The following is a 24,653-nucleotide window of genomic DNA, read 5'->3' as shown; positions in this document are numbered from 1 at the left end:
TAAGCCACGGCAGCTTGCAACTACCATGACCATCAACCTGCACCAACAACCATCCATTTCCCAGGACTGGGCCCCGCAGAAGCCAGCATCTAACAGGGGCGTCAGAAACGGCGCACTCTGCTGGCAAGAAGAAAACAAGTAAACAAGACAGGGAAATACTTCCTGGTGAACAGTGCTCCCTCAACACTAAACGCAGGGCAAGGCCTGTTTCTGCTCATGCGGCAGTTGAAGAATTTTGTTAAGGATTCTAATGCAACAAGCCAAGTTCATGTCGACCTGACACAAACACATTCTCCATAGTGCAATGTACCTCGAGGGCCAAGAGGAGAAACCATCAGGTGACAGTCACCAGGGGGAGACCGAGTCGATCCCTCCCCCACAGGCTCCCGGACGATGCTCTCCGCAGGGTCAAGTGCAGACCCGGCACGTGCCAGGGTCAGCCGGCAAACACTGAGAAAAACGACACGTTGCACACTTCACTTTGCCCACGTTTTTGTTAACACAGACATAATAAAGGACAGCAATATAAAATCTTTCTTCATTAAGTTAATAATGCAAAAGCATCCAAAGTTTTTAATGCCAATTCACATCATAATACAATGCTTTTATAGGGAACGTTTCCGTTGTTGGCCAAAATAAGAATACTTCCTCCCAGAAAAAGCATTTGGGTATAGAATCAAAGATACTGGAAGCTTCACCCACACGGGAAGGATGTTCCGACTCGCTCCTTTCGGTAAAACCGCTGCGGGGAGACTTCGGCTGCGGGGGCTTATTCTCAAGCCTGCGGCGGGCATTCCATCGAGAACCGTAAATCTGAACTTCATGATAAAAAAAAGGAATTCTTCCTTGGGACTCGGATGTGACTGGAGGAGCAAATCGAAATGCACGGAGCCTCGGGCGCCATGGGACCTTCCTAGAGGAACTGAGTGTCCACTCACACCGCCGAAGGTGCTCGCAGTGACCTGCACCCTTCCCAACCCAACTCGGGTTAAGTACTTAAAACAAACATTCTGACAACCTTTCCTTTCGGGTGTTTGAGTACAGACTTCACACACAGAATATGTCCATGGCATGACTGATTTCTCCCCCGTATTACACGTCTAACCCGCGGCTCACCACCGCCCCAAAGAAGCAACAGTCCCTCGGATGCTTAATTCGGACTCAGGCAAAGGCGGGAATGAAATCTGCCATGCCACGTCTTCCTGTTTTCCATTGTCCTTCAAAAACAACCAGACTCAGAGTCTAATATAAGGGCCAAATTGCACCGAGGGTGTGGAGACCTGGAAAACAGAACTCTGCCACGGTGGTGCGAAGGGAATGGCAAGACAGCAATGCTACTTCTCCACTCTCACGCTTGGAGAAAATGCTTTAGACACAGATTGCAGACTTTGGTTTTTAAGTACTTATCTCAACCATTTAAAATGAAATGGATCGGGAGTCCCACACCATTAATTATATTCGGGGTTAATAACCGTTATCTTACTCCCGAGAGCATCCCAGGAGCCAGCTTTCACTGTTGGGTACAATTCTCCACGTTACAAAGAGAGTTCTAATGCTAAAAGCACCTCCCCACCCCTCACCCAGCGCGACGCCAAGACGACAGCAGCTGGTGAGATCGTGGGAAGTGGCTGAGGGAATGGAAATGTCCTAGAAGAGTTGGTCCCCAACGTCAGCACGGACACGCGGCGGGAAGCAGGGAACGGGGACCAGGGCGCAGCGTGCTGCCGTCTTCCCACTGAGCAGCCCGCCCGGGTGGGACACGGCCGCTGGGCTGGTGGGCCCGTCACGCCAGAGACCTTCCCAGGAAGCATCTGCGAGTTGGACAACACGTTCACAAAGTTGCAAAGTGCACAAAGCTCAAGGCACAGAGTAGAAAAAAAGTCGTGGACTGAGGGGGGGAAAAGGGTCACAGGCAAAAGCGGAGTTAGCATTTACTTTCAACAAGACCAATGCTAAACAAAGACCAACTCTTTCAAATAGGTTTGTCTGTTTTGGTTATGGGTGTGAAAAAACACTGATCTGCTTAACTCGGAAAGCAAAAGGTATCTTGACAAGTGGAACCAGTACATCGACGTGCCAAGTTCACAAAGGAACAAAACAAGTGCTTTAAAACAAGAAAAGACTCTTCTGCTCTTATATTTTTGGAGGAAGCTGCTAATTTTGGCTGTCAGATTTCACACAGAAATGGTCACTTTTTGAGACGCTTGTTCCTCACGGGTCTGTAGTCACACTTGTTAAAAGATTGTCCCATTTCACAACCATCCCCAAGTCTAGCAGCAACTGACCGTCGTTTGTTTGTTTTCTTTTTGTGTTAGTTTTTTTTTGTTTTTCAAAATTACAAACCAAAGTAAGAACTCCCACATCGTCTTCCAAGAAGAGCTTCGGGACAGAGCTGAGTCTGCAGGCCCCGCCGGACGCTGCCCAGTCTCTGCAGCTCTGCGGCCTCGTGGGAAAGCGCCGTCAATACATTCACTATCTGTACCCGCGGGAACTCGCACATGCGGATGAGCTGTCTGGAAAAACATCCAAACCAGAAAAAGCGTCAACAGGGACCACTGGACTCTTAGCCCTCTCCCCACCACACGAGAGGACACTCAAACAGCAAGCAGCCCTGAAAATCGTGTGTATGAAGTGACGCCAAAGGAGGCTCAATCACGAGGAACTGAGGCTGGTCACTGTTCCGTTGTAGCCTCCCAGGAGCCCCCACTGCCAGCCCTGGGCCCTGCCTCTGGACATCAGAGCTGCTACATCCCACCTGGCAGAGCATTCTAACCTTGACCTCGAAACATGCCTTATGAGACTTTTTTTTTTTTTTTTGCTTTTTGGGTCACACCCAGCGATGCACAGGGGTTACTCCTGGCTGTGCACTCAGGAATCACTCCTGGTGGTGCTCGGGGGACCATATGGGATGCCGGGTATTGAATCCGGGTCAGCCATGTGCAGGGCAAATGCCCTACCCACTGTACTATTGCTCTGGCCCCAGCCTTATGAGACTATTAATGGGATTGCTCCACGACACTGCCAACCCAGAGGACCCCTGATGTCGCAAACCCATCAGGGGATGAATGACAGATAAAAAATACTGGGACTTACTATATGCCAACTCCTCCCCAGCTCGCTTCCGGGACTGGTCACCCCTGTGGATCAGAAAGGAGACACTCAACAGAGTTGACTGACATCATCACATATCAAAATAGGAGAAATAACCAGACAGAACAGATAACAGAAGTACTGCACTGTAGCACTGTCGTCCCATTGTTCATGGATTTGCTCAAGCGGGCACCAGTAACATCTCCATTGTGAGACTCGCTGTTACTGTTTTTGGCATATCGAATACGCCACGGGGAGCTTGCCAGGCTCTGCCGTGCGGGCGGGATACTCTCGGCAGCTTGCCAGGCTCTCCGAGAGGGACAGAGCAATCGAACCCAGATCGGCCTCGTGCAAGGCAAACGCCCTAACCGGCTGTGCTATTGCTCCAGTCCTACGGAAGTATTAATATTCCAAATCAAGGCATCTATTTTAAAACAGCTCAACAAAACACTGATAGCTGGAATGCAGTCAGCTTAAAAGTGCGAGCTCGAGGGCCAGAATGATAGGGAGAACAGCTGGTAGGGTGCTTGCAGCCAAGCAGGGTTCGTTGCATGCAGGTAGGTTGCATGCAGCCAAGCAGGGTTCGTTGCATGCAGGTAGGTTGCATGCAGCCAAGCAGGGTTCGACCCCCAGCACCCCATATGGTCCCCCAAGCCCCACCAGGAGTGATACCTGAGCACAGAGCTGAGTGCAAGCCCTAATCACAATCAGCTGTAGTTCACAAACCAAACCAAAACCAAAGTGCTGTCTTGAATACACCGCACGACTGAATGAGGAAAGAGTGATCTATATATGAAGGTGATGCATGGGATTCTAGAAATAGGCTCAGGCTAAAATGTCTTAGAAGAATAACCTGGCTTAGCTATCAACATCCCTAGCATATATTAGGGCAAATTTCAAAGTTGAATTAGAATCAATCTTCTCCCAAAGCCTTACTGAAACTAAAAATTGCTTAAAGTTAAAAAAAAAAAAAAAAACCTTAACGTCCGGCACACAGAGGACGGGGCTGAACTGGCCCTATTACCCCCTGACCATCTTCAGACCCAAGCACGAGGCCTAACTCTACTCCAAAGGGGAGAACAGAGCTGCGAGTGAGGCCTGTGCTACCCACAAACCCTGACTTTGTCTCTAGCTTTTCAGACAATAACCCAGACCCATGGCTAAACTGCTAACGTGAAGAGCAACAACAACCGTCTCACCGGCTGCTTCTCCGGGGGGTTTCCTGGTGGTGGTCCTTCTCTCGTCTTTCTCTTCCGGGGCCTTCTGGCTTTGCTCACATGGCCCTTGACCACTCCGGCTACTCTATCTTCCAGAATGTGGAAAATACCCTAGACCACATTCTGGGCCACACAGGTTTCCTGCCGTGAAACCTTCCTCTTGTAACAGCGTCTCCGGATGGTCCGAGCTCCTTCTTCTACCCCTGCACTGGCGGGCTGATACGCAGTGTCCACTGACCACGGCCGGAAGGAACCCTGACTCCTTACTCCACCCCAGGCCTTCCTCAGTGCTTCTCAGTAGACCCTCCCACCCCAATCCTGGCTCACTCTTCATTTCCATCTTGCCCTCCCTCTGGGCATGTGCTCGCGGACCCCTAGAGCAACCTCCATCCCCCCAGCTCATGGCAACAGTCCCGAGCCGCGCCACCCTCTCTGCTCTCCGCCACTCCACGTGTGACTATTATCAGTCCAGACGAGAGCCAGAGTGGCGTCTTAAAAACACAAACCCGCAAATAAAAGCGTTTCGCGCCTCTGATTAAAGCCCCTTGGTGGCTCTCCATTCATTTTCCCGGCCCTGGGAGCCGCAGCTCCTGCCCGCCTCGGGCCCAGCTCTCCCAAGCCAGGCTGAGTTCTCATACAGGTACTGTGGGGTTGAGGACTTTCTGCCTCAACGCTGTTCCCTGTCACTGGGCTGACTCCTTATCTGTGCTCTGGTTGGGATGGCGCCTGCCGCCTCAGACCTCTTACTCAGCCACTCTGCGGGAGAGCGGGACAGCGCCTCGCCCCGCCCTGCTCCTCCCCTCCTCACCCCGCAGCTCTGGCGTCCATATCTGCAATTCTGCTTAAACGTTTCTCTCTCCCCACCCCAGAGGCTGAGCACCATGGAGACGGAGCCGGAGCCGGCGCTGTCTTGTTCACTGCAGTTAGCGAAGTCTCCCACTGCAGACAGCCATTACTCGCGGATGCAGCAAATTAGCAAGTCACAAATGGCACTGACAGATGGATTAGTAATATGTTAGCCCAAGGAAGTATTTCTGATTGATTTTGAAGGATTTTCCAGACAACCAGGCCCTCCGTTTTCTTTGTTCTGGATATGCTCGTGATCAGAAACTTTTTTTTTTTTTTTTTTTTTTTTTTTTTTTGCTTTTTGGGGTCACACCCGGCAATGCACAGGGGTCACTCCTGGCTCATGAAATCAGGAATTACTCCTGGCGGTGCTTGGGGGACATATGGGATGCTGGGATTCGAACCCGGGTCGGCCGCATGCAAGGCAAACGCCCTACCCGCTGTGCTATTGCTCCAGCCCCCGTGATCAGAAAGTCTTAAGTGACTGCCAGGAAAAAGGTATGTAGCCTCCGGCGGGACTTCCCTCCAGATTGAGTATTTAGAGAGGAACAAGCCCCGGGGTTCGCCAACCCAGTCTCAGGTAGCCAAAGGAGCAGAGGGCAGCCCTTCTGCACGCTAGGGCACCCTTAAATGATGGGAAAAAGGTGCGGAGCGCCTCCATCACTATACGAGGACCCTCACCGCAGCATGCAAACAGTATCCAACAAGTAAATAAATGCTGATCAGAGTGGAAGATAATGGGAATTTGTATCCGAAACCTCAGTTCTACCCCTCTGGGATTAGGTAAAACCGTGCAGGAGGAAAAGGAGGAAAAGGCATTGCTGAAAATAAATAAGGGCCGAAAAGAGGGCGTGGGCGAGGGGCTGCTGTGGAGATGAGCTGACGCCACGAATCCGGAAAGACAGACAGCACCCTCGAAGCCAGACATCTGCTCGGAAGTGAAAGTGCCAATTCTAGAGTCTCTCTCGGCTGAAAAAAATCAACAGCACCTCTAAAGGTTCTGATCTGCTCCAGAAACCAGGCAGTGCCCAGGAAGATCACTCTGCTTGCCTTCCAGAGCTCTGGGCGCCGCCTTCTCCCCCTGCGAAGAGGCTGGCAGGCCGGTTCCCTGGGCCGCCCTGCCGGGGTGCTGCCCCACCCGAGTGCCTGCCTCGGGGGCTCCCTGGGCACCTTCTGTAACGGAAACTGTCCAACAGCAGAAGCCAATCCCCTCCTGCCCCCCGAACCTAGCGGTTAGTTCAATCATGCAGAAGGCAGGAGATACAAGAGTCGCTCTCAGCGTCCGTGCTGACTCCACCCCCAAGTCCCCACCATATCCTCACGCACCAGGCTCCATAAACTCCACAGAAACCCAGCTCAGGCGAGACTCTGTATATTACATGCAGAAGGGGATACACCTGATAACGTCCTTGCGTTATTTCAAAAGCTTCAGGTAGGCCTAATCTCTGCTATATCCGTAATGGAGCTGTGCGAGGCCTATTTGCAATTCCCTGCCTTATGGATGTGGGCTGCCTATTCAGAACCCCTTGCATTATATCTACCTATCCATCTCTCGCTCCATATATGTGTGTACAAATATACACAGAAATATATGCAAATGGCACATAATCCTAGTAATGGAATACCTGTTCGCAAAGCTGAACAGCAATCCTACGATTAGGTTTAGATGATACAATGGCCATTTGTGTCAGAGTAGTAACAGAAGTCTCGTCAGAGAGCCAGTCCTGCATTTTCCATTTGTTTCGCTGCTCTCAGAGGACATGTGCCCCGGACAGTCGTCGGCAGACACCGACGAAAGCCGGCGGGCGCCGTGTCCGCCAGGCTCTCCCGGCTGTCCCGCAGAGGCGGGGCTGTGCTCCCTGGCCCACTGGGGCGGCCCGGGGGAGGCCGCAAGGAGCCTGAGAATGACCCTGTGTGCACAGCCACCCATCGAATAATTTACAAAGCTCACTTCAATCCTCATCGTAAATATGTAACAAACTGCTAATTTAGTCTAGGACGGCTCAAGCCAGTTTATACAATAAAACATTCAAATTTCATCACATCTTGAAATGCCGGTTATTATTTAAATGTCAGGCAGAAGTAGTACACAAGCATTCAACAAAGGGAAACAAAAATTCCCATTTACATTAAAAAAAAAAATCCAAGGCATTTCCTCGCCTGTGATCAGCTTGGCCGTGACTCATAAAACAGTGCTCTGTTCGTCTCTCATGGACAAGGGGAAGCACCCGGAAGGCACTTCATGGGGTCAGTCCCTTTGCTCGCCCGCGCAGGACACTGGGTGCGCTTTCTCCACTTTCAAAATCAGGATTAGGTGGGGCTGGAGAGATAGCACAGCGGGTAGGGCGTTTGCCTTGCACGCGGCCGACCCGGGTTCGAATCCCAGCATCCCATATGGTCCCCCTGAGCACCGCCAGGGGTAATTCCTGAGTGCATGAGCCAGGAATGACCCCTGTGCATTGCCGGGTGTGACCCAAAAAGCAAAAAAAAAAAAAAAAATCAGGATTAGGAAAATGTCTCTGTTCATGTTTAAATATCCCCAGAACCATCTATGGTCCACACATGTGGTCCAGGAGCGAACCCTGAGCCAGGCTGTTTGTGGCCTAGAAACAAACAAATGACAACAACAACAAAATCTAGAAGGAAACATGAAATACTGTTATCTGTCTACAATAAAACTCCCATGGAAAAAGCAAATAAACAAATAGTTCCACAAACTATTCTGGAAGAGGAATTTTCAAGGTGCTCTGAAAAATTCCCAAGACTAACTTCTAACACCATTTCACAGAAATCAAAATTCTCAGAAGACTTTCCTGTTTCTCAAAAGGCACTGAGGGGTAGAAAGCTTAAGAGATTTCAAAATTATGCTGAGCCTACAAAAAATATAAAAACTTACTATTTTGCACTTATTTAAGAACACTTAAAGGAAAAACTAATAAAAAATATATATAAGCCAAAAAGGGGAAAAAGCATGGTAAACTTAGTTACACAAAAACATTTATATGACTTGAAAAGCTGCCAGGCAGCTGGAGTGGGTAGGGAGTCTGCCTTGCTTCATCCACGGCATTGCATGTGCTCCCCTGAGCACTGCCAGGAGTGATCCCTGAGCATGGAGTCAGGGGTAAGCCTTAAGCATCACAGGTGACTCAATTTCCATTCTACTCCCCCTTCCCCCGACCGCCGCCATGCCACTATAGGCAAAGTCAAAGACAATCTGAGATGTCTTATTATCTTGAGCCAAGCAAGAATCAGTCTCTTCACTAAAGAAGGAGCTTTAAGAACTTAAGACAAAAAGACTAACAATCAAATAAAACAGGTCATTCATAGAAAATGAAGTATCGGGGCAGAGTAGTACAGTGGGTAGGAAGCTTGCCTTGCATACGGCTGACGCGGGTTTGATCCTTGGCCCCCCATACGGTCCCCAGAGCCTACCAGGAGTGACCCCTGAGCGCAGAGCAGGATCAGCCCTGAGCACTGCCAGGTGTGACCTCCCGCTCCTCCAAAAAACAAGAAAAAGAAAGAAAATGAAATACAAACCTGAGGGCTGGAGAGGTTTGAGGTACACGCCTTGCACACAGTTGACCCTAGTGGGTCCCGGACACCACAAGGCACCCGTGAGCCCCGCGGGCCCTCACCAGGCTGGCGAGAGCCACTGGGAGGGTCCTGGGAGCAGCTTGGAAGGCCCCCCACTCCTCCCAAAATGTAAGAGTAGTCTAAGCTTTACTCAGAATAAAATAAATGCAAATTAATCCAACTCTGAGGAATTATTTTTTACCTGCCAGATTGGCAAACATTGAAAAGTTAACAATATTCTCAATAGCCAAACCACGAAGAACTTTCAAACAACTGTGCAAAATGCCACAAATCCTGGTTCTAGAGAGCAACATGGCAACATCGATCAAAATTTCAGCTCCATTTACCCCTGACTCCACAACCCCACTTGTGGGATGCTTCCTCCAGATACACCTGCAAGAGGTACCAAATAATGTGTGTACAAGATCACTCGCTGCAGCCGTCTATGTAACAGCAAAGGACTGGAAATAACCCTAGCTGCTCTCTGGTGAAATCAGTTACAGTATTGCAGCACGAAGGGGTGTGTAAGGAAGGACTAACGAAGGTATTAAGAGTCTGGAATCATAAGGCACAATGGGAAAAGGTGGCCTAACCGGAACAGGAGCAAAGCTCTGTTGGATTACAGTTCTAAACATTTCAGGTGTAACACTGCTTTGCCCTTTCTCCTCCGTCCTTTCTCCCCTGCTCAGGGAGCTTAGGCTTACTGGGTTACACCTCCCCACACAGTGCTCTTGAGCACTCCCACTTCCTCTGTGTTTCTCTTTAACTTCTCTGTGCTCTGCTTCCCAAATCACCTATAACCCCAAATCAGACCCCGTGACTTGTAAGGTCAGAGTCTTCTAAGGACTCTGGACTTTGAGTCTGTAAGTGAAAATATTGCTTTTCTCTTTCCTTTATGTCCTCTGCATAGTTTATCCTAGAGCAATGTCCTTTTTATAGAGACACAGGATGGCAGTTAATGCTGTGCTCTTGTTACTTGAGAGTTAATTGACTCTGAGTAATATTTACTCCTGGGCATCTGTCCTATTTACTTGACTTAAGCCTCAGTTCCTCTGAGTTCCTAGCTCCAAGAAGCAGGATCCTGATGAAAGGACTTAGATGGACCCAGGACAAGCTGTGAGCTATCCTGACACTGAAAAGGGGATAGGTCAAGCACCAGAAAACTTATAGAAGAGCATGATTGTGGACAAATTCCCTTAGGATCCAAAGAGGAGCGACTGGGCAAGGACCCAGCTGGGCTTAGGAAGGACTAATCTGGCCTGAGGACTCTAGTCTGGGAACGACGGCGAGCTGTCTCCAGGAGAGCCGCCCTGGAAGCTTGATAGAGCTTTTATTGTGTCCATACAAAATGACTAGAGATATTATTAAGAAGTAAACTTAAAATGACCGTTTGTACGGAGATGAACTAAGGAAAGGAGAAGTATGCCCTTGGATGAAATTCTGAGCACATCTGCAATGAGGGAGGATGAGCTTTTAGGAGAGCTTTCCCGGAAGGAAGGGCTTTCCCTGTCGATTGTGCCATCTGACCTACGTGGAGTGGCTACCCCCTACCTCACAGGGACGGGGTGGGGGCAGGGATGAGGGGGAAACTGGAATGCATGCAGCGAGACTGGGATGCACGCGGGGAGAATGGAATCAAGGGAGGGTCGGAGATTGCAATAAATGGCGACTGATCGCCAACCAGCGTGGCGGCCCTGTTCCCTCCTTCATGTGTCCACTGGTGGTGGTGGCTGGCCAGGGCAGAAAAGCCGCTCGTGGCCACCGAAGGCAGCGTCATGAAGAGCACCCGCACACACTGTGTGAACACACAAAAGCCTCTCAATGCACACTTCGTATGGATAATGATACTGCTAAGTAAAGTGACTGACTTTCAATAGCGTCGTTAGGCTTCTGACAATACTGTGAGAAAAGCTCCAGAAAGAGCCCGCAGATGCCTCACCCTGGGCGCCGGGAGAACAGCCAGCTGCTGCCCTCCCGCCCCTCCCCTGCCCCACCCAGGCCCAGGGCCCGTCACCCACTCCACTGAGTGAGGTCAGCGACTGGTGGGTCACTATGCTCCCATCGTCACTACCACGCAATGCCGGAAGCTACCAGGACCCAGCGGGATGAGACGCTGACCTGTGGGAGCCTGCAGAGAACAATTTCTCTGCTTTCTTTCCTAAGCTCTACTGAAAGGGCAGAATTAACAGTGATTTTGGCCAAGACAGGTAGATTCTGAGATTTCATCTGATCTCAGCATCTAAGAAAAAGCCCACCCCGCACCCTAATGAGCCAGCACTCACCCCGTGGTTACACTGGGCCACGTGGGCAGCCCTGCAGCTATTCAACTTTCTTCTTTTAATAGAGGGATAGAGCGACAGCACAGCGGGTGTTTGCCTTGCACGCAGCCGACCCAGGTTCGATTCCTCTGTCCCTCTTGGAGAGCCTGGCAAGTTACTGAGAATATCCCACCCGCACGGCAGAGCCTGGCAAGCTCTCCATGGTGTATCCGATATGCCAAAAACAGTAACAAGTCTCACAATGGAGACATGACTGGTGCCCGCTCGAGCAAATTGATGAACAACAGGGACGACAGTGCTACAGTGCTTTTAATAACAAGAATCCAAATGAAGATATGAAAGTGTGAGGAGTAAGGACTACGAAAACACAGGTATTAAGGCAACTGTTGATGATTTGGTGACATGACGACATAATATCGCTCTCACAGGGAGTCACATTGTACATGATTTATTTCAGTTGAAAATATGCCATTTCATAAGATTTTCTGGGATACGGACATAATCTAGAAAAAACTCTGCCAAAGGCAATACATATAAAGAGACACCCTACTCTTCGTGCAAACAACTAGAATTTAGGGCAAAGTAAAAATGTGCAAAACAGAAGCTGAGGCCTCTTTATTAGTCCTAACACTAGTCAGCCGCTGGCTTAGTCGTAAGAGCATATACACTTTCTAACACTTCTATAATTCCATTGTTCTGAGCTAATACGAGAGGATCAAATTGAGCTCTGGGGGGAGGGCAGGCAGTGAAAAGGGAGAAATCCCTTCTTCAAAATCCCCTCAGTGAAGAGCAGCTTCCATAGCTCAGGCCTGCCCCCTCCCAGAGAGAGGCCCTAAGGCACGTCCCAGCACTCTGGTCCCCAACAGCTGACCCCCATTCTGTAAGTCCCGGCACCCCTCCTGGCCAGACCAAACCGGGCTAAGGAGACACACTTCGCTCCGAGAGGCCCAAACTTGCCTTGTGAAACCGTTCTGTATAAGTTCTCGCTGAAGTTTCTGATCTTGGGCAGCATATTCCGAAAGCTCAGATTCCACTGCCGGAGGGAGAATGTTGGGAATAAATTTAGAAAACAGAGTTGGAGCCATCTGAACCCACTCTGCAAGGGAAGAAAAGGAAACCATTAAGGAAATCATACCAACAAATTAAATGGAAAAGGAAACATTTTCTTTCATTCGGAGAACAAAAATGTTTATTAAACCAAACTTAGAACAAGGAAAAGCTAGTGCAATCTTATCTGCTTTATTTACGTATTACTATTATGCTGTAGCACTAGAGACGGAACCCATCCACTCCATCCCTGAGCCACATCCCAAGCTGCAATCTCATTGGTTGTCTGTCTGTGTTTTGGACATCAGGCAGTGCTCGGGGCGTACTCCTGACTCAGGGATCACTCCTGGCGGGGATGGGGGACCAGAGGGTTTGCTGGGAATAGAATCTGGGGTCAGCTGCATGCGAGGGAAGTACCTGCCCGCTGTATTATTGCTCTAGCCCCTGTGATCTCACTAGGATAAAGAACATACCAAGAGTTTAAACTTCCTTCCTATAGAGAATTCACAATAGAAAGTATTTTCTTTTTTAAATTTTAATAAAATTTAAAGAAAAAAACCTAGACTGTTTTAATAGAACATTCTGAAAATTCTGAACAGGGAGGAAAACATTAAGGAGACAACCAAGGAATTCTGAGTGGGAGGTAAGGGGTTTAGTGAAAATATCAGTCCAAGTCATCAGCATTAATTAAAACAATCCACCAAACACAAGAAGACACTATTATAGGTTGTAGTATGTAGACACAATAAACAGAAGTACCATAATTTGATTTCACTATATCACTGTATCACTGTCATCCTGTTGCTCATTGATTTGCTCAAGCGGGCACCAGTAACGTCTCCATTGTGAGACTTGTTGTTACTATTTTTGGCATATCGAATATGCCATGGGTAGCTTTCCAGGCTCTGCCGTGAGGACAAGATACTCTCGGTAGCTTGTCGGGCTCTCCGAGAGGGGCAAAGGAATCGAACCAGGGTTGGCCGCATGCAAGGCAAATGTCCTACCCGCTGCGCTATAGCTCCAGCCCAATTTGATTTGTCTATTACTATTACTAAACAGTGATAGTGAGCTTTGATTTTGGTTCTGATACTCTATTTCACTCCTCAAAGCATCCATATGAAATTACCTTTATCAACTTCCAATTTTTAAACAAGTTTTTACATAACAGGGCCAAGACGGAGCTGTGAATGTGCACGTAGGCACCGGTGCAAATGTGCAGTGTCGGGTAGAAATGAAGGAGAAACATCGGAATAGGAGAGATTTAGAACCAGACAGGAGAGTCAACTTTACCCAGTGTCTCCTACAAATTATTCCTTGTATTTTCCAAACTCAGTGGTTTTTCCTAGTAGAGAAAGAAGAGAGCCCCAAGTCCCAATGATAAATACCTACTTGGTATTTTCGCTAGGGCAAATCCAAATATCACATGGTTTTAAGTGGGGAAGAGAAACACTCTCATTTTGAGATAAAACTCGAACTGCCATAAACCAACAAGTTCAACCCCCAGAGACTAGGTGAATGTTTACCTGGTCTGAGGGTGTACAGGCCTTTCACGATATTTGCCATAGTTGAAGGTGTGACCTGAAACGGTGTAGACTGGGCTTCTAAAAGTAAAGCTGAAACACAATGAGAAAATGTGTTAGAGGAATGATTTATTCACTTACAAGGCTGCTTCTATTGCTCTCTCTCCCAAAGACCACAGAATAAACAAGAAAAGAACAATCCAAGAGAACATCTCAGGAGTGACGAGAGTCATGCACTATGAAGGGTTGTGTTTTTTTTATATCAAATGCAGAGGCGCTTCCACTGCGGGAGCCGATGTGTGCAGACGGAAGCACTAATGGAAATGATTCCGTTCCGAGAGGTTCTGAAAGTCAGTAAAGCTCTCTAAAAGCAATAGTATTCGTGGACTTGGTGAGTGGTATAAAAGCGCTGCCCATTAAGTTCATGATTCATAAGTTCTACATTTGGGGAATAAAACATTCTCCAGGTTTTAAAATGAACTCCCTCAAGCTTCCTCTTTCCCTCAATCACTATTCTCTGACACTTTTGGAATTTTATTAAAGATCTATTAATAGCAATTTTAGTAACTGCAGTCAGAGTCAAAAACCCACTTTCCCAAATGCTTCGGCTCTTTTCCTCAGTGAAAGCCCAGAGATTGTGCTGACTCAACCAGCTCATTTTCACAGCTCCATTAACAATGAATGAATCTGACCTGGACTGGACAGGCCAATAATTCTCTTTTGGCCAACTATTTCCACACAGAAATTCTATTAATACATTTTATACATGGGTAGGAATATTTCCCCTTAATATAATTACTAATGGATACAAATAACTTTCAATATTTAGTGCAGGGGGAGAGAACTTTTTTATTTTTTTGGCCAAGGCCATCTGGATATTTATAACATCATTCACAGACCACACAATACAGTCAGGTGGGCTGTGGGCAGCCAACGGGAAGCAGTTATAGAACTGTGTGTCTTGTCATCTGCCAGGACAGACCCCCTGATTTCATGGGCCTTAAGTGGCCAGCTAGAAGTTTCTTACCCCCGAATTAGTGGATAGAACAATCACTTAGTGACTCACACAGTTTATTTTTAATTTGTCTTGTCACTCAAAGATCTGCATTTTACAAACACCACTTGGCAGAATATGATTTTAAGTCAAGTTTGCAAAACTTGGAGCCTTAAGAATTATTGGGACTGGAGCAATAGCACAGCGGGTAGGGTGTTTGCCTTGCACGCAGCCAACCCAGGTTCGATTCCTCCGCCCCTCTCGGAGAGCCCAGCAAGCTGCCGAGAGTATCTTGCCTGCACAGCAGAGACTGGCAAGCTATTGTGGCATATTCTATATGCCAAACACAGTAACGACGAGTCTCACAATGGAGACGTTACTGGTGCCCGCTCGAGCAAATCGATGAGCAATGGGGTGACAGTGATACATATATATATATATATAGAGAGAGAGAGAGAGCACTGTAGCACTGTCAGTGACAGTGATATATATATATATATAGAGAGAGAGAGAGAGAGAGGGAGAGAGAGCACTGTAGCACTGTCAGTGACAGTGATATATACATATATATATATATATAGAGAGAGAGAGAGGGAGAGAGAGCACTGTAGCACTGTCACCCCGTTGCTCATCGATTTGCTCGAGCGGGCACCAGTAACGTCTCCATTGTGAGACTCGTCGTTACTGTGTTTGGCATATCGAATACAAATCTACTTCTATCTATCTATCTATCTATCTATCTATCTATCTATCTATCTATCTATCTATCTATCGAATACAAATCTATATCTATCTATCTATCTATCTATCTATCTATCTATCTATCTATCTATCTATCTGCATGCCTCTTGGAGAGCCCAGCAAGCTACAGAGAGTATCCCACCCGCATGGAAGAGCCTGGCAAGTTCCCTGTGGCATATTTGATATGCCAAATACACTAACAATACCGGATCTCATTCCCCTGACCCTGAAAAGAGCCTCCATTAGTTGGGAAAAACAAGTAAAGAGAGGCTGCTAAAATCTCAGGGCTGGGAAGAACGAAGATGTTACTGCCACCTGCTTGAGTAAATTGATGAACAATGGGATGACAGTGATATAGTGATTATCATGTACTTTTTTTTTTTTTACCGATAAGGAAATTGAGGCTAAACATAAAACAAAAAAACAGATGAATGGAGAATGAAGTTGTGGTATATACACACAATGGAATACACACGAGGTTATAATGAAAGATGAAATCCTGCAATTAGCTGCACTTGGTGCAGAACTGGAAGGCAAAGTCGGAGCAGAGTGATAAGCACATGATAATCTTACTCATCTGTGGTATGTGGAGAAACCAAGCAGGGAATAAAACAGTACTGAATGACTGGGGGGAAAAAAGCCTCTGACTATAAAACTGAGGCCCCACGCAGCGGAGGCAAGGGCTGAGGAAGGGGCAGACTAGACACTTCACAGCTGCTCATTATATAAGGCAGTTTTACCGGATCTTTGACAGTGAAAAGGCCTTTTCGTTTACTAGGCAAAGAAATGATGCTACCCCTTCAAGAGTAATTTCTATTATAAAACACAAAGGAGGAAATGATTCATTTTCTCTCACCTGGTATATACTAATACATTATCTCTAAAATTCACTTTTAGAGATACATTTTCTCTAAAATTCATTTCCAAGTTACCAACTTATAAAAGCCTGTTTACGAGGTAGCTAGGTTTTCTCTGAGTCGTAGCAATTCTCTAAAGAATTTTAACAGGAAAGACTCCAAAACACTGCTCTATTTAAAAACTAAAGCAAAAGGCCGTGTCAACATCAGAGAGAACGTTTAAATGATTATAACCAGTAGCTGGAATGCCTCATGAGATAACGCCTACAGATGTCTACAAACATCTGTCCAGCCTGAAGGGGGAAAAGGCCCATCCCATGATTCTGGGCCATGATTAAGACTCTGGACTCCCGTGGGAACACAATGATGAGGCATATTATCTTCTTCTATAATAATATAAGGAAGTTGCTTTTCTAAAACAAACAGGTGCAGAATGTTTAATACTTCTTTCTCTTAAAGAACAAAAACAGTAATTCTTTATGAATTCTGATAATTTTTTATTGTGACAGGCACTACTTACGACTTATGAATGCAAAAATACATACTACAAATTCAAGTAAGTCATCAAATTCTAAAACATCTTTAAAAAAGTGACTTGCTAAGTTGCATAAAATATGAACCTTAAAATGATGCTGAAACAGGGCCAGAGAGTACAGCGACAGGGCGTTTGCCTTTGCTGTGGTTAACCTGGGTTAGATCCCCGGTACCCTACTTACAGTTCCCAACCAAGGCCAGGAGCAATCCTGAGCTCAGAGCCAGGAGTAAGTCCTGAGCACCACAGGCTGTATGCCACCCCCCCAAAAAAGATGCTGAAACAAAGGCTGTTAGCACCCTCGTAAACTTTCCTTGGATTTCTTAGATTTACGATGGCCCCGTCTGTGAGGAAGCAGGGGTCCAGGCCCAGGAGGGAGGACACTGAACTTAGCACTGAGATCTGCAAGTGTATGTCAAACAACTGACAAAATCCAGTATGCAGAAGGGAAAACGCAGGGCTGAGGTCACGAAGCTTGAGTAACTCAGTACATGACAGAGTCGGATTAGAGAAAGGCCCTACTAAGAGTGAAAAATCACAGGTGCTGCACTAACAACACTTCCAAGATGCAACACATCTTCTGGAGTAATCAGCAACGCTGTCAGTTACCAGGACCCACTTATCAGAGTTCGAGGTAAATAACCCCCTTAAGGACGCCCCCCTCACGTCGCAGGGGCGCAGGGGGAGCGGGAGGCAAAAGTCTCAGGTCAGATATGAAGACAATGTCCAGCTGGCAAGATCTCTAGGTGACCTTCAAGTCACAGCTTGAATTCTCTCTCTCTAAAACAAGCCTTGAATACTTCCGGCCATTTGATTCAAGACATTGTCAACACTGAGGTTTACATGCCAAGGTATCAAACCCCCCACCCACGCCCACCCCCGCTCCCAGAGAGCACTGTGAGTGCCACCTCACCCTCCAACAAGCGGAATTACTTACGCATTAGGCTATAAATGTGCTTTTCTGCAACATGTTCCGTAAACAGCTTTATAAGGTCATCTTTTAAGTCTCTGTTAAGCTTGGTTTCGATGTAAAACTTATTCTGAAAAAGAAAATAAGTTATTTTTCATTGCACCCAGTAGGGCGAAACATTCTAAAGAAACTGAAGCACTAAAAATAAATAAATAAATAAATAATAAAAAATGGCCCATTATGAGAGATAATACAGGCACTAATTAAAACATGAATGTTTAATAATGAAAACCCTACCACTGCTCCATCTTTCTGTAATTTTTATCTTTCTTTTGGTGCCAAGAATTGAACTCAGGGCCTCATGAGCGCAAGGCAGTGAGCCATGTCCCCGACCCTGCTGGGTCTTTCGGCAAGGGATTGGCTAAAAACCAAAAGATCCAATACATGAACCACACACCTTCCAGAACACAGAAAGATCCCTAACATCAAGCAGATGGGATATCCAGAGCAGACCTGAACATCTCATGTGAGAGGCACTTAATCTTTTAAGGAAGTTAAGGGACCGGGCTGGAGCGATAGCAAAGCAGGTAGGGCGTTTGCCTTGCACGTGGCCGACCCAGGTTCGATCCCCAGCATCCCATATGATCCCTCGAGCACTGCCAGGAGTGATTCCTGTGTGCAAAGCCAGGAGTCAGCCCTGAGCATCTCCGGGTATGACACAAAAAGCCAAAAAAAAAAAAAAAAAAAAAAAAGTCAAGGGACCCAGGGTAGCCTAATCAGGATGACAACAGATTAGGAACGTTTTTGAGCGTTTTTAAGAGTCATGTTCTATCCATTTAATGTACATCTTAAAATGCATTAGCACAAAATTAGTCATCATTTTAATTTTTAAAACTTATGTTCCAGCAAAGTAAAATATTTTTGGGGAAAAAGGTTTTTTAATTTATCAATTCATCACTGATTTACAATTTTGCATAATTCCAGGAGTTTAGCTCTATTCACCTCTGTGTCTGGGCATCACCACCTCCGCTGTGTGTAAAAAGGAGAGAGCTATCCCACATGTGAGATAATAAATATAGTAAGAGTGTAATAAGTGGTCAAAGTCATCAGAACTGAAGAGTTTGTCTATGGAACTGAGCTGTTTGTGGATGAGGATGGCGGGGGGGCCGGGGTCCCTGGGATGCTGGGGTCAGTGTGGTGTGGAATAATGTATCCGTGAAAAGTGTAATTAACAGTCCTGTAAATCCTAGTAGCCCAATAAAAATGGTTTTTTGGGGAAAAACATCATCTTCTAATCTGAGAACAAGACAATGAGTCGGCCTCAAGACTAATCTCGAAGGGATAGAATCCAAGCTGAGACACTCCTGGGGGCACTGGTCTTTGAGTCCTGGGACAGGAAAGTGGTTCCTGTCCTAAGGAAATCCTGGCAGTCACATCCACACAGCTGCCCCGGCGCAGACGGCCCAACCTCACCGCTTCCAACCGACTCTGCAGAGACGTCGAGCACATGAAAATTCCAGCCACACGGGTCTCCAGGCCGTGAACTGTGGGGGTTCTTAGGGTGGGCGCAGGCAGCCCCCCGGCTCAGCCACACAAACAATGACCCAGCCTCGGAGCTTCGGGCTAATCGGGAAGAGATGCGGGCCGGGCCAAGCCTCTGAAACGCATCCGCCCGATTCTTCAGATCCCGGAGTCCCTGGGACGCGGGGACTGTGCACAGAGCCAGCAGCACCTCCAAATTCCACAGTACTGACAGCCCAGTAGGAGCAAGTCAGAGGGGAAAGGAGCACCGAAGCCCACTAGGCCCCGTCAACTCAGAGACACAGAAGGCTCCGGAGGGACCAGCAGCCCAGCCGATCCTCAGGCCATGACTTTAATGACCCATTGTGAGAGAGAATAATTTTCACTCATTTTCTTTTACCTCCGTATTTTTTGGTAATTCCATTGGCCATTTTGTTGTGACAAGCAAAATAAAATAATTTTGTGTCTTTGAGGAGGGCAGGTTTGGGGGGGCAGGTAGGAAATTGGGGACACTGGTGGAGAGGTCACACAGGTGGGGGGTCGGTGTTGGAACACTGAATACCTGAAACAACTGTGTTAGGAACAAACAACTTTGCAAACCATGGTGCTCAAATAAAGCTTCAAAAATTAATTATAGAATATTCAGATAAGTGTAAAAAAGATGAAACAAACCCTACAGACAAGCAAAGAAACAAAACAGAACCCAGGACCTTGTACCACTGTGGAAACCAAAGATTAAGTGACCCTAGAGATGGTCTTTCTTCCTTTTACAAGAGATACTAATGCTTCTAAATTACTCACGTTACTTTAAATTTGGGTTCTGTTTCTTGCAAGCAAAAGCAGCATGATTAGAATTATTAGCAAGTCAAAATAGAATTGGTTCATATTCAGATGTTAACACAATTACAGGAATGGAAATTTTAAAAAAATTTTAACAAATTGCTTAATTAAACTTTTGTTGCTCTCCTCCTCTTTGAAAATTTATGAAAATATCAATGTGGTTACAAAATAAAACCATGCAGAAGGGTATGCAATAAAGTCGCTCAGAGCTAACCCCGCCAGTCCCATTCACTGGACACTGGGGAAATGTTTGCATCCTTTTTAAAGTGCTGCCTAGCGCATATGCTATGTGGGTTTTTCCCCGAACAAATTACAAAGCACTTGCCAAGAAAGAAATATTACATTATGCTTTGCACTGGCTTTTCCACCTAATTTACCTAGGTTAGATTTTTTTCTATAATAACATAGAGACATCATTATTTTTAACTACGTATTTATTTACTGTATCTTCTGCATATTAAAGTTAGTAGTCCCCTGCTAAGAATAGATTCCCCCCAACTTCTTGCTATTAAAAACAATACTGCTTAATTCTTGCACATACACTTACAAATATGTACGAGTTTGTTTGCTAAATCCCTAGAGGTACAATTTCTGAGTCAAATGCTGGTGCATATTCATCTATGTCCCGTCATGCCAGTTCGTCCTTTAAGAGGATTTACTGATACACACATCCTCACGGGAGGGACCATATCCCCAGAGCCACAGAACTGGGCTGTCAAATCTATTTCATTTCACTAACTAAAAGTTGTTGTTTTTTTGTAAGCTAGGTTTTTTGTTGTTGTTGTTGTTGTTGTTATTTTTGCTTTTTGGGTAACCCGGCAATGCACAGGGGTTACTCCTGGCTCTTCACTCAGGAATTACTCCTGGCGGTGCTCAGGGGACCATATGGGATGCTGGGATTCGAACCCGGGTCGGCCTCGTGCACGGCAAACGCCCTCCCCGCTGTGCCATCGCTCCAGCCCCTAAGCTAGTTATTTTAACTTATTTTTAAGACAGTAAGAATATTTCCATGTTTATTAATCATTTCATTCTCTTTTTCCCCTGTGAACTATGCATTTATGTCCTTTCTCAACTTATAAGGAAAAAGGAAAGTGGCCTGTTTTCTAATTAATGCATAAAACATGATTATTTACCAAAGAAAGCAAACTTTTTCATACGTTTTGCAAACCTATTGCAATTTCTTCCCAACTATTTTGGTTTATGGCTCATTTCAGGGTGCAAAGGTTTTAACTTTTCAATGGCCATAGTTGATATTGGCCTTCATGGCTCTGAGGTTTGTGGTTTCGTTTAGGACGGTTTTTTCCTACCCTTTGCTGGAAGAAATTTTGTAGCTCGTTTATTTTTAACTGATACTGACTTCCTAAACACTAAGAGGTCAACATAAATTTCAAGAAAGCAACAACGGCGCCATGGAGAGAGAGTACGGTAGGTCAGGCATTTTCCCTGCACACACTGGCACACCTCGGGCATCAACCATTCCCTCCCCACCTCGAACCCTCCCCAGGCGGGAGGAAAGCCCTGAGCACAGCCAGGTATGACTGAAAAGAACCCTTCGCCTCTCAAAAAAGGAAAATAGCAATAACCTAATAACCGGCATTACAGAAAAGTTTGCATCACATTATCTTATCTTAGTCTAAGTTTCTTTTTCCTTTCTGGGTCACACCCAGTGGTGCCCAGGAGCTACTCCTGGCTCTGCACTCAGGAATTACTCCTGGCAGTGCTGGGGGGCCCTTATGGGATTCCGGGGATCAAACCTGGGTTGGCCGCATGGAAGACAACGCCCTACCCGCTGTACTATCGCTCCGGCCCTCTTAACCTAAGCTTTATAGAACCAGCCAGTCGTATTTTGGTTCAAAATCCATATCTAAAACTGTAGCCTGCTCTGCAAGCCCACATTCTCCCTTGAACACGAATCTCGCTCACCTGTCCCTACATAGCTTTGCTTCCTTGCTCTTTCCATTTTAGAAAACTCTGTGTTCTCTCTTGAACAAGCATTACTTCTCTTTCTCTCCCCTTACATCTCTCTAAATTTCATTCAACAAAAACTATCTTGCTTCACTAAGAAAATAAAAAAGACTCACAAATAAGTCTGGGAAGATGCAGAGATGTCTCCTTGCCCTGCACCAGGCTGACTTCATCAAGGTACTTTTGAGGAGGGCAGGTGTGTCCCTCCACCTGCCCCCAAAGACCCCAGCAGGCATAATCCCCCAGAACCCAACTGCTGACCTTCACAGGCTCGGGACGAGCCCCACACGCATGAAAATGAATCTGCTGAAAAACCCAAGCATGCGGGCTTTGTGACTGAAATCTCCTGGCTCACGCGAAGTCAGGAACGGGCGCCATCCTCCCACCTCCCGGTGCTCCCGGGACCCTGGCAGTCATGCCCAGGAACTGCCTCTGGGAGCACGATAACAGCCATGATCCAGAGACTCACAGATAAAGCTTGGAAGAGAGCAACATGCTGCAGAGATGCCTCATGACCCCCAAAATCACCATCCAGGTAAAAGTTTATACTTTTATATATATCTCATACTTTATGCCACTGACATACCCAGAGTAGCACACCACATTTGATGGGGTGTAGGGTAGAAGGGAACTGATCTTGATTTATAGATCACTGTATCACTGTCATATCATTGTTCATCAATTTACTCAATGTAGATGCTAAATATGCAAATGGAGAATGACATGCAAAGAGCTTGAGGCTCAAAAGTTGACATCAAGAAGGAAATGAGCGTGAGCAAGTTTGAAGGAGACAAAACCCAGACGTTGCAGATTGAGAGGGCTGTTTAAGTTAAAGTTCACTTCCAGTGAGCAGTAGAGAATATCACTGGTAGTCAGCAACCTTCATCACCCGCCATGAGATCCTTCCATGGTTCCTTTCAATTCCTTGAGAATCACAATGCTTCCTGAGTATCAGCTAAACTGCTACATAAATGAAGTACAAAGTGGAATTCCTTTGCCTCTTCCACTCAGACGGCTGCCCAGAAGCCCAGGCAAAATTCATGACCTTGGTGTATGCTTCCAAACACCTAGATGTTTAGGGATTATTATTAATGTGAAGTATGAAAATGATTTTGTGGTAACGGTAAGAAATAATATCAATCTTTCAAAGATCCACACAAAAATATTTATAAATAAAATTGAACGACTTGAGTTGTAGCAAATGGGGGCGAGTGAAAATGAAACAAAACTGTCTGTTGGTAATTGTTGAAGGCAGGTGGTAAGTATGTGGCAATATAATATAGTATTTGGCTTACTGTTTAATGTTAGTTTTTCCATCATAAAGAAAGACCAAAATTCATAAAGATTCTGTACGTGTACTCACCAGCTTATAAACCAAATTATTTATGATGTCATTTTGAATAAATGTCCAAAGTTGAGACATTTTCAGTGAACTATATATTGTAGGTATATTGTATGCATTATCTATTTATTCATTATGATTCCTAGGTCCTACCAATCAGATTATTAACCCACTGAGATAACTTTTGGAAATATTTAAATCACAGAATTTTAAGGAAACAACTGAAAACAGAAGGTCTTTTATATATGATTTACATATATAAATATATATATTTTTAGGCTCAACCTGTAACAACATGTTAGTGATCTCTTATACAGGGGCTTAATGTCTCCAAGGTGAGGTACAACAATTTTCACACATTTTCCTCTAAGAAAACCTTTTTGGATCATTTTTAATCAAAAATTCATAACAAAACAATTTATTTAGCATCTGCCTTTGGGACAGGCACAGGTGGTGGTGGGAAAATTCAAAATAATGACAGTGGAAAGGCATAATGGTGGTGGGACTGGTGTTGAATACAATAAATGATTACATTCAACAACTTTATGAAAATACAATTTTTTAAAAATTCCAAAAATGTAGACACAGCCTGTTACTGATCTTTCCTTGTTAACCATCCCCCGAGTTACTGAAAAATGCCTTTAAAATGGCAAATGTGGAGGTAAGTTAATCTACTCGGCTTCTAAACCCCCTTGTCCACAAATAGGCACTTAACCCTCTCTCACCTTCTAGTCTCAGTCTCTGAAACCTTCAAATACCAAGAAGAAGGACTCTGATGAGTCATCTATGGGGTATGACCTTTGGGGGGGACTGCACCGAAATGATGACTTTCAAGCTTCCTCTTTCCAATAAGTTAGTTCAGTTAACTCAGATGCAGTGATATATTTTTATTAAAGTTTAATAATTCATAAAAATTCTGAAACTTAAGTCAGAGCAAGTCTTTTTAACTCCAATTTCTTCCAAGATGTCTTGATAAAAGAATGGCAAACCTCTTTTCTTCCAAATTATGTTTACTGGAAAGCTTCTTATCAATGTCCAAGGGATAAATAAGGAAAAGTGAAAATATTCTGGAAAACATCTTTGTAAATTGAGGGAAATCAGAGGTAGTTGAAAAACATTTTTGGGGCCAGAGCGATAGCACAGCGGGGAGGGCATTTGCCTTGCACGTGGCTGACCCAGGTTCGATCCCCGGCATCCCATATGCTCCCCCAAACACCACCAGGAGTAATTCCTGAGTGCAAAGCCAGGAGTAACCCCTGAGCATCGCGAGGTGTGATCCAAAAAGAAAAAAAAAAAAACCACCATTTTTAATAAACTCTATCTTATAGAGAACAAATCATTTTGAAACTCTGTATCCCACATATAGCAACCTACATGCT

At 45.7% G+C, this 24,653-nt stretch overlaps 1 protein-coding gene across 1 annotated transcript in view; it reads right to left on the bottom strand.

Annotated features, from left to right (window-relative positions):
• Nucleotides 1–475: 475 nt before the first annotated feature.
• CACUL1 (CDK2 associated cullin domain 1) overlaps nucleotides 476–24,653 on the bottom strand; it is a 78,781-nt gene continuing 54,603 nt past the window's right edge. Inside the window, exons 5-9 of the mRNA XM_004611892.2 lie at nucleotides 17,634–17,736; nucleotides 13,576–13,665; nucleotides 11,963–12,101; nucleotides 3,094–3,137; nucleotides 476–2,513 (exon numbers count right to left, since the gene is read on the bottom strand). Coding sequence (XP_004611949.2) covers nucleotides 2,473–2,513; nucleotides 3,094–3,137; nucleotides 11,963–12,101; nucleotides 13,576–13,665; nucleotides 17,634–17,736 — 417 coding nt within the window. The 3' untranslated portion in view covers nucleotides 476–2,472. The remainder of the gene's footprint in view (nucleotides 2,514–3,093; nucleotides 3,138–11,962; nucleotides 12,102–13,575; nucleotides 13,666–17,633; nucleotides 17,737–24,653) is intronic.

Source organism: Sorex araneus, chromosome 11 (genome assembly GCF_027595985.1).
Source record: "Sorex araneus isolate mSorAra2 chromosome 11, mSorAra2.pri, whole genome shotgun sequence".
Lineage (NCBI taxonomy): Eukaryota > Metazoa > Chordata > Mammalia > Eulipotyphla > Soricidae > Sorex > Sorex araneus.
This window is presented reverse-complemented; position numbering and strand designations above follow the sequence as displayed.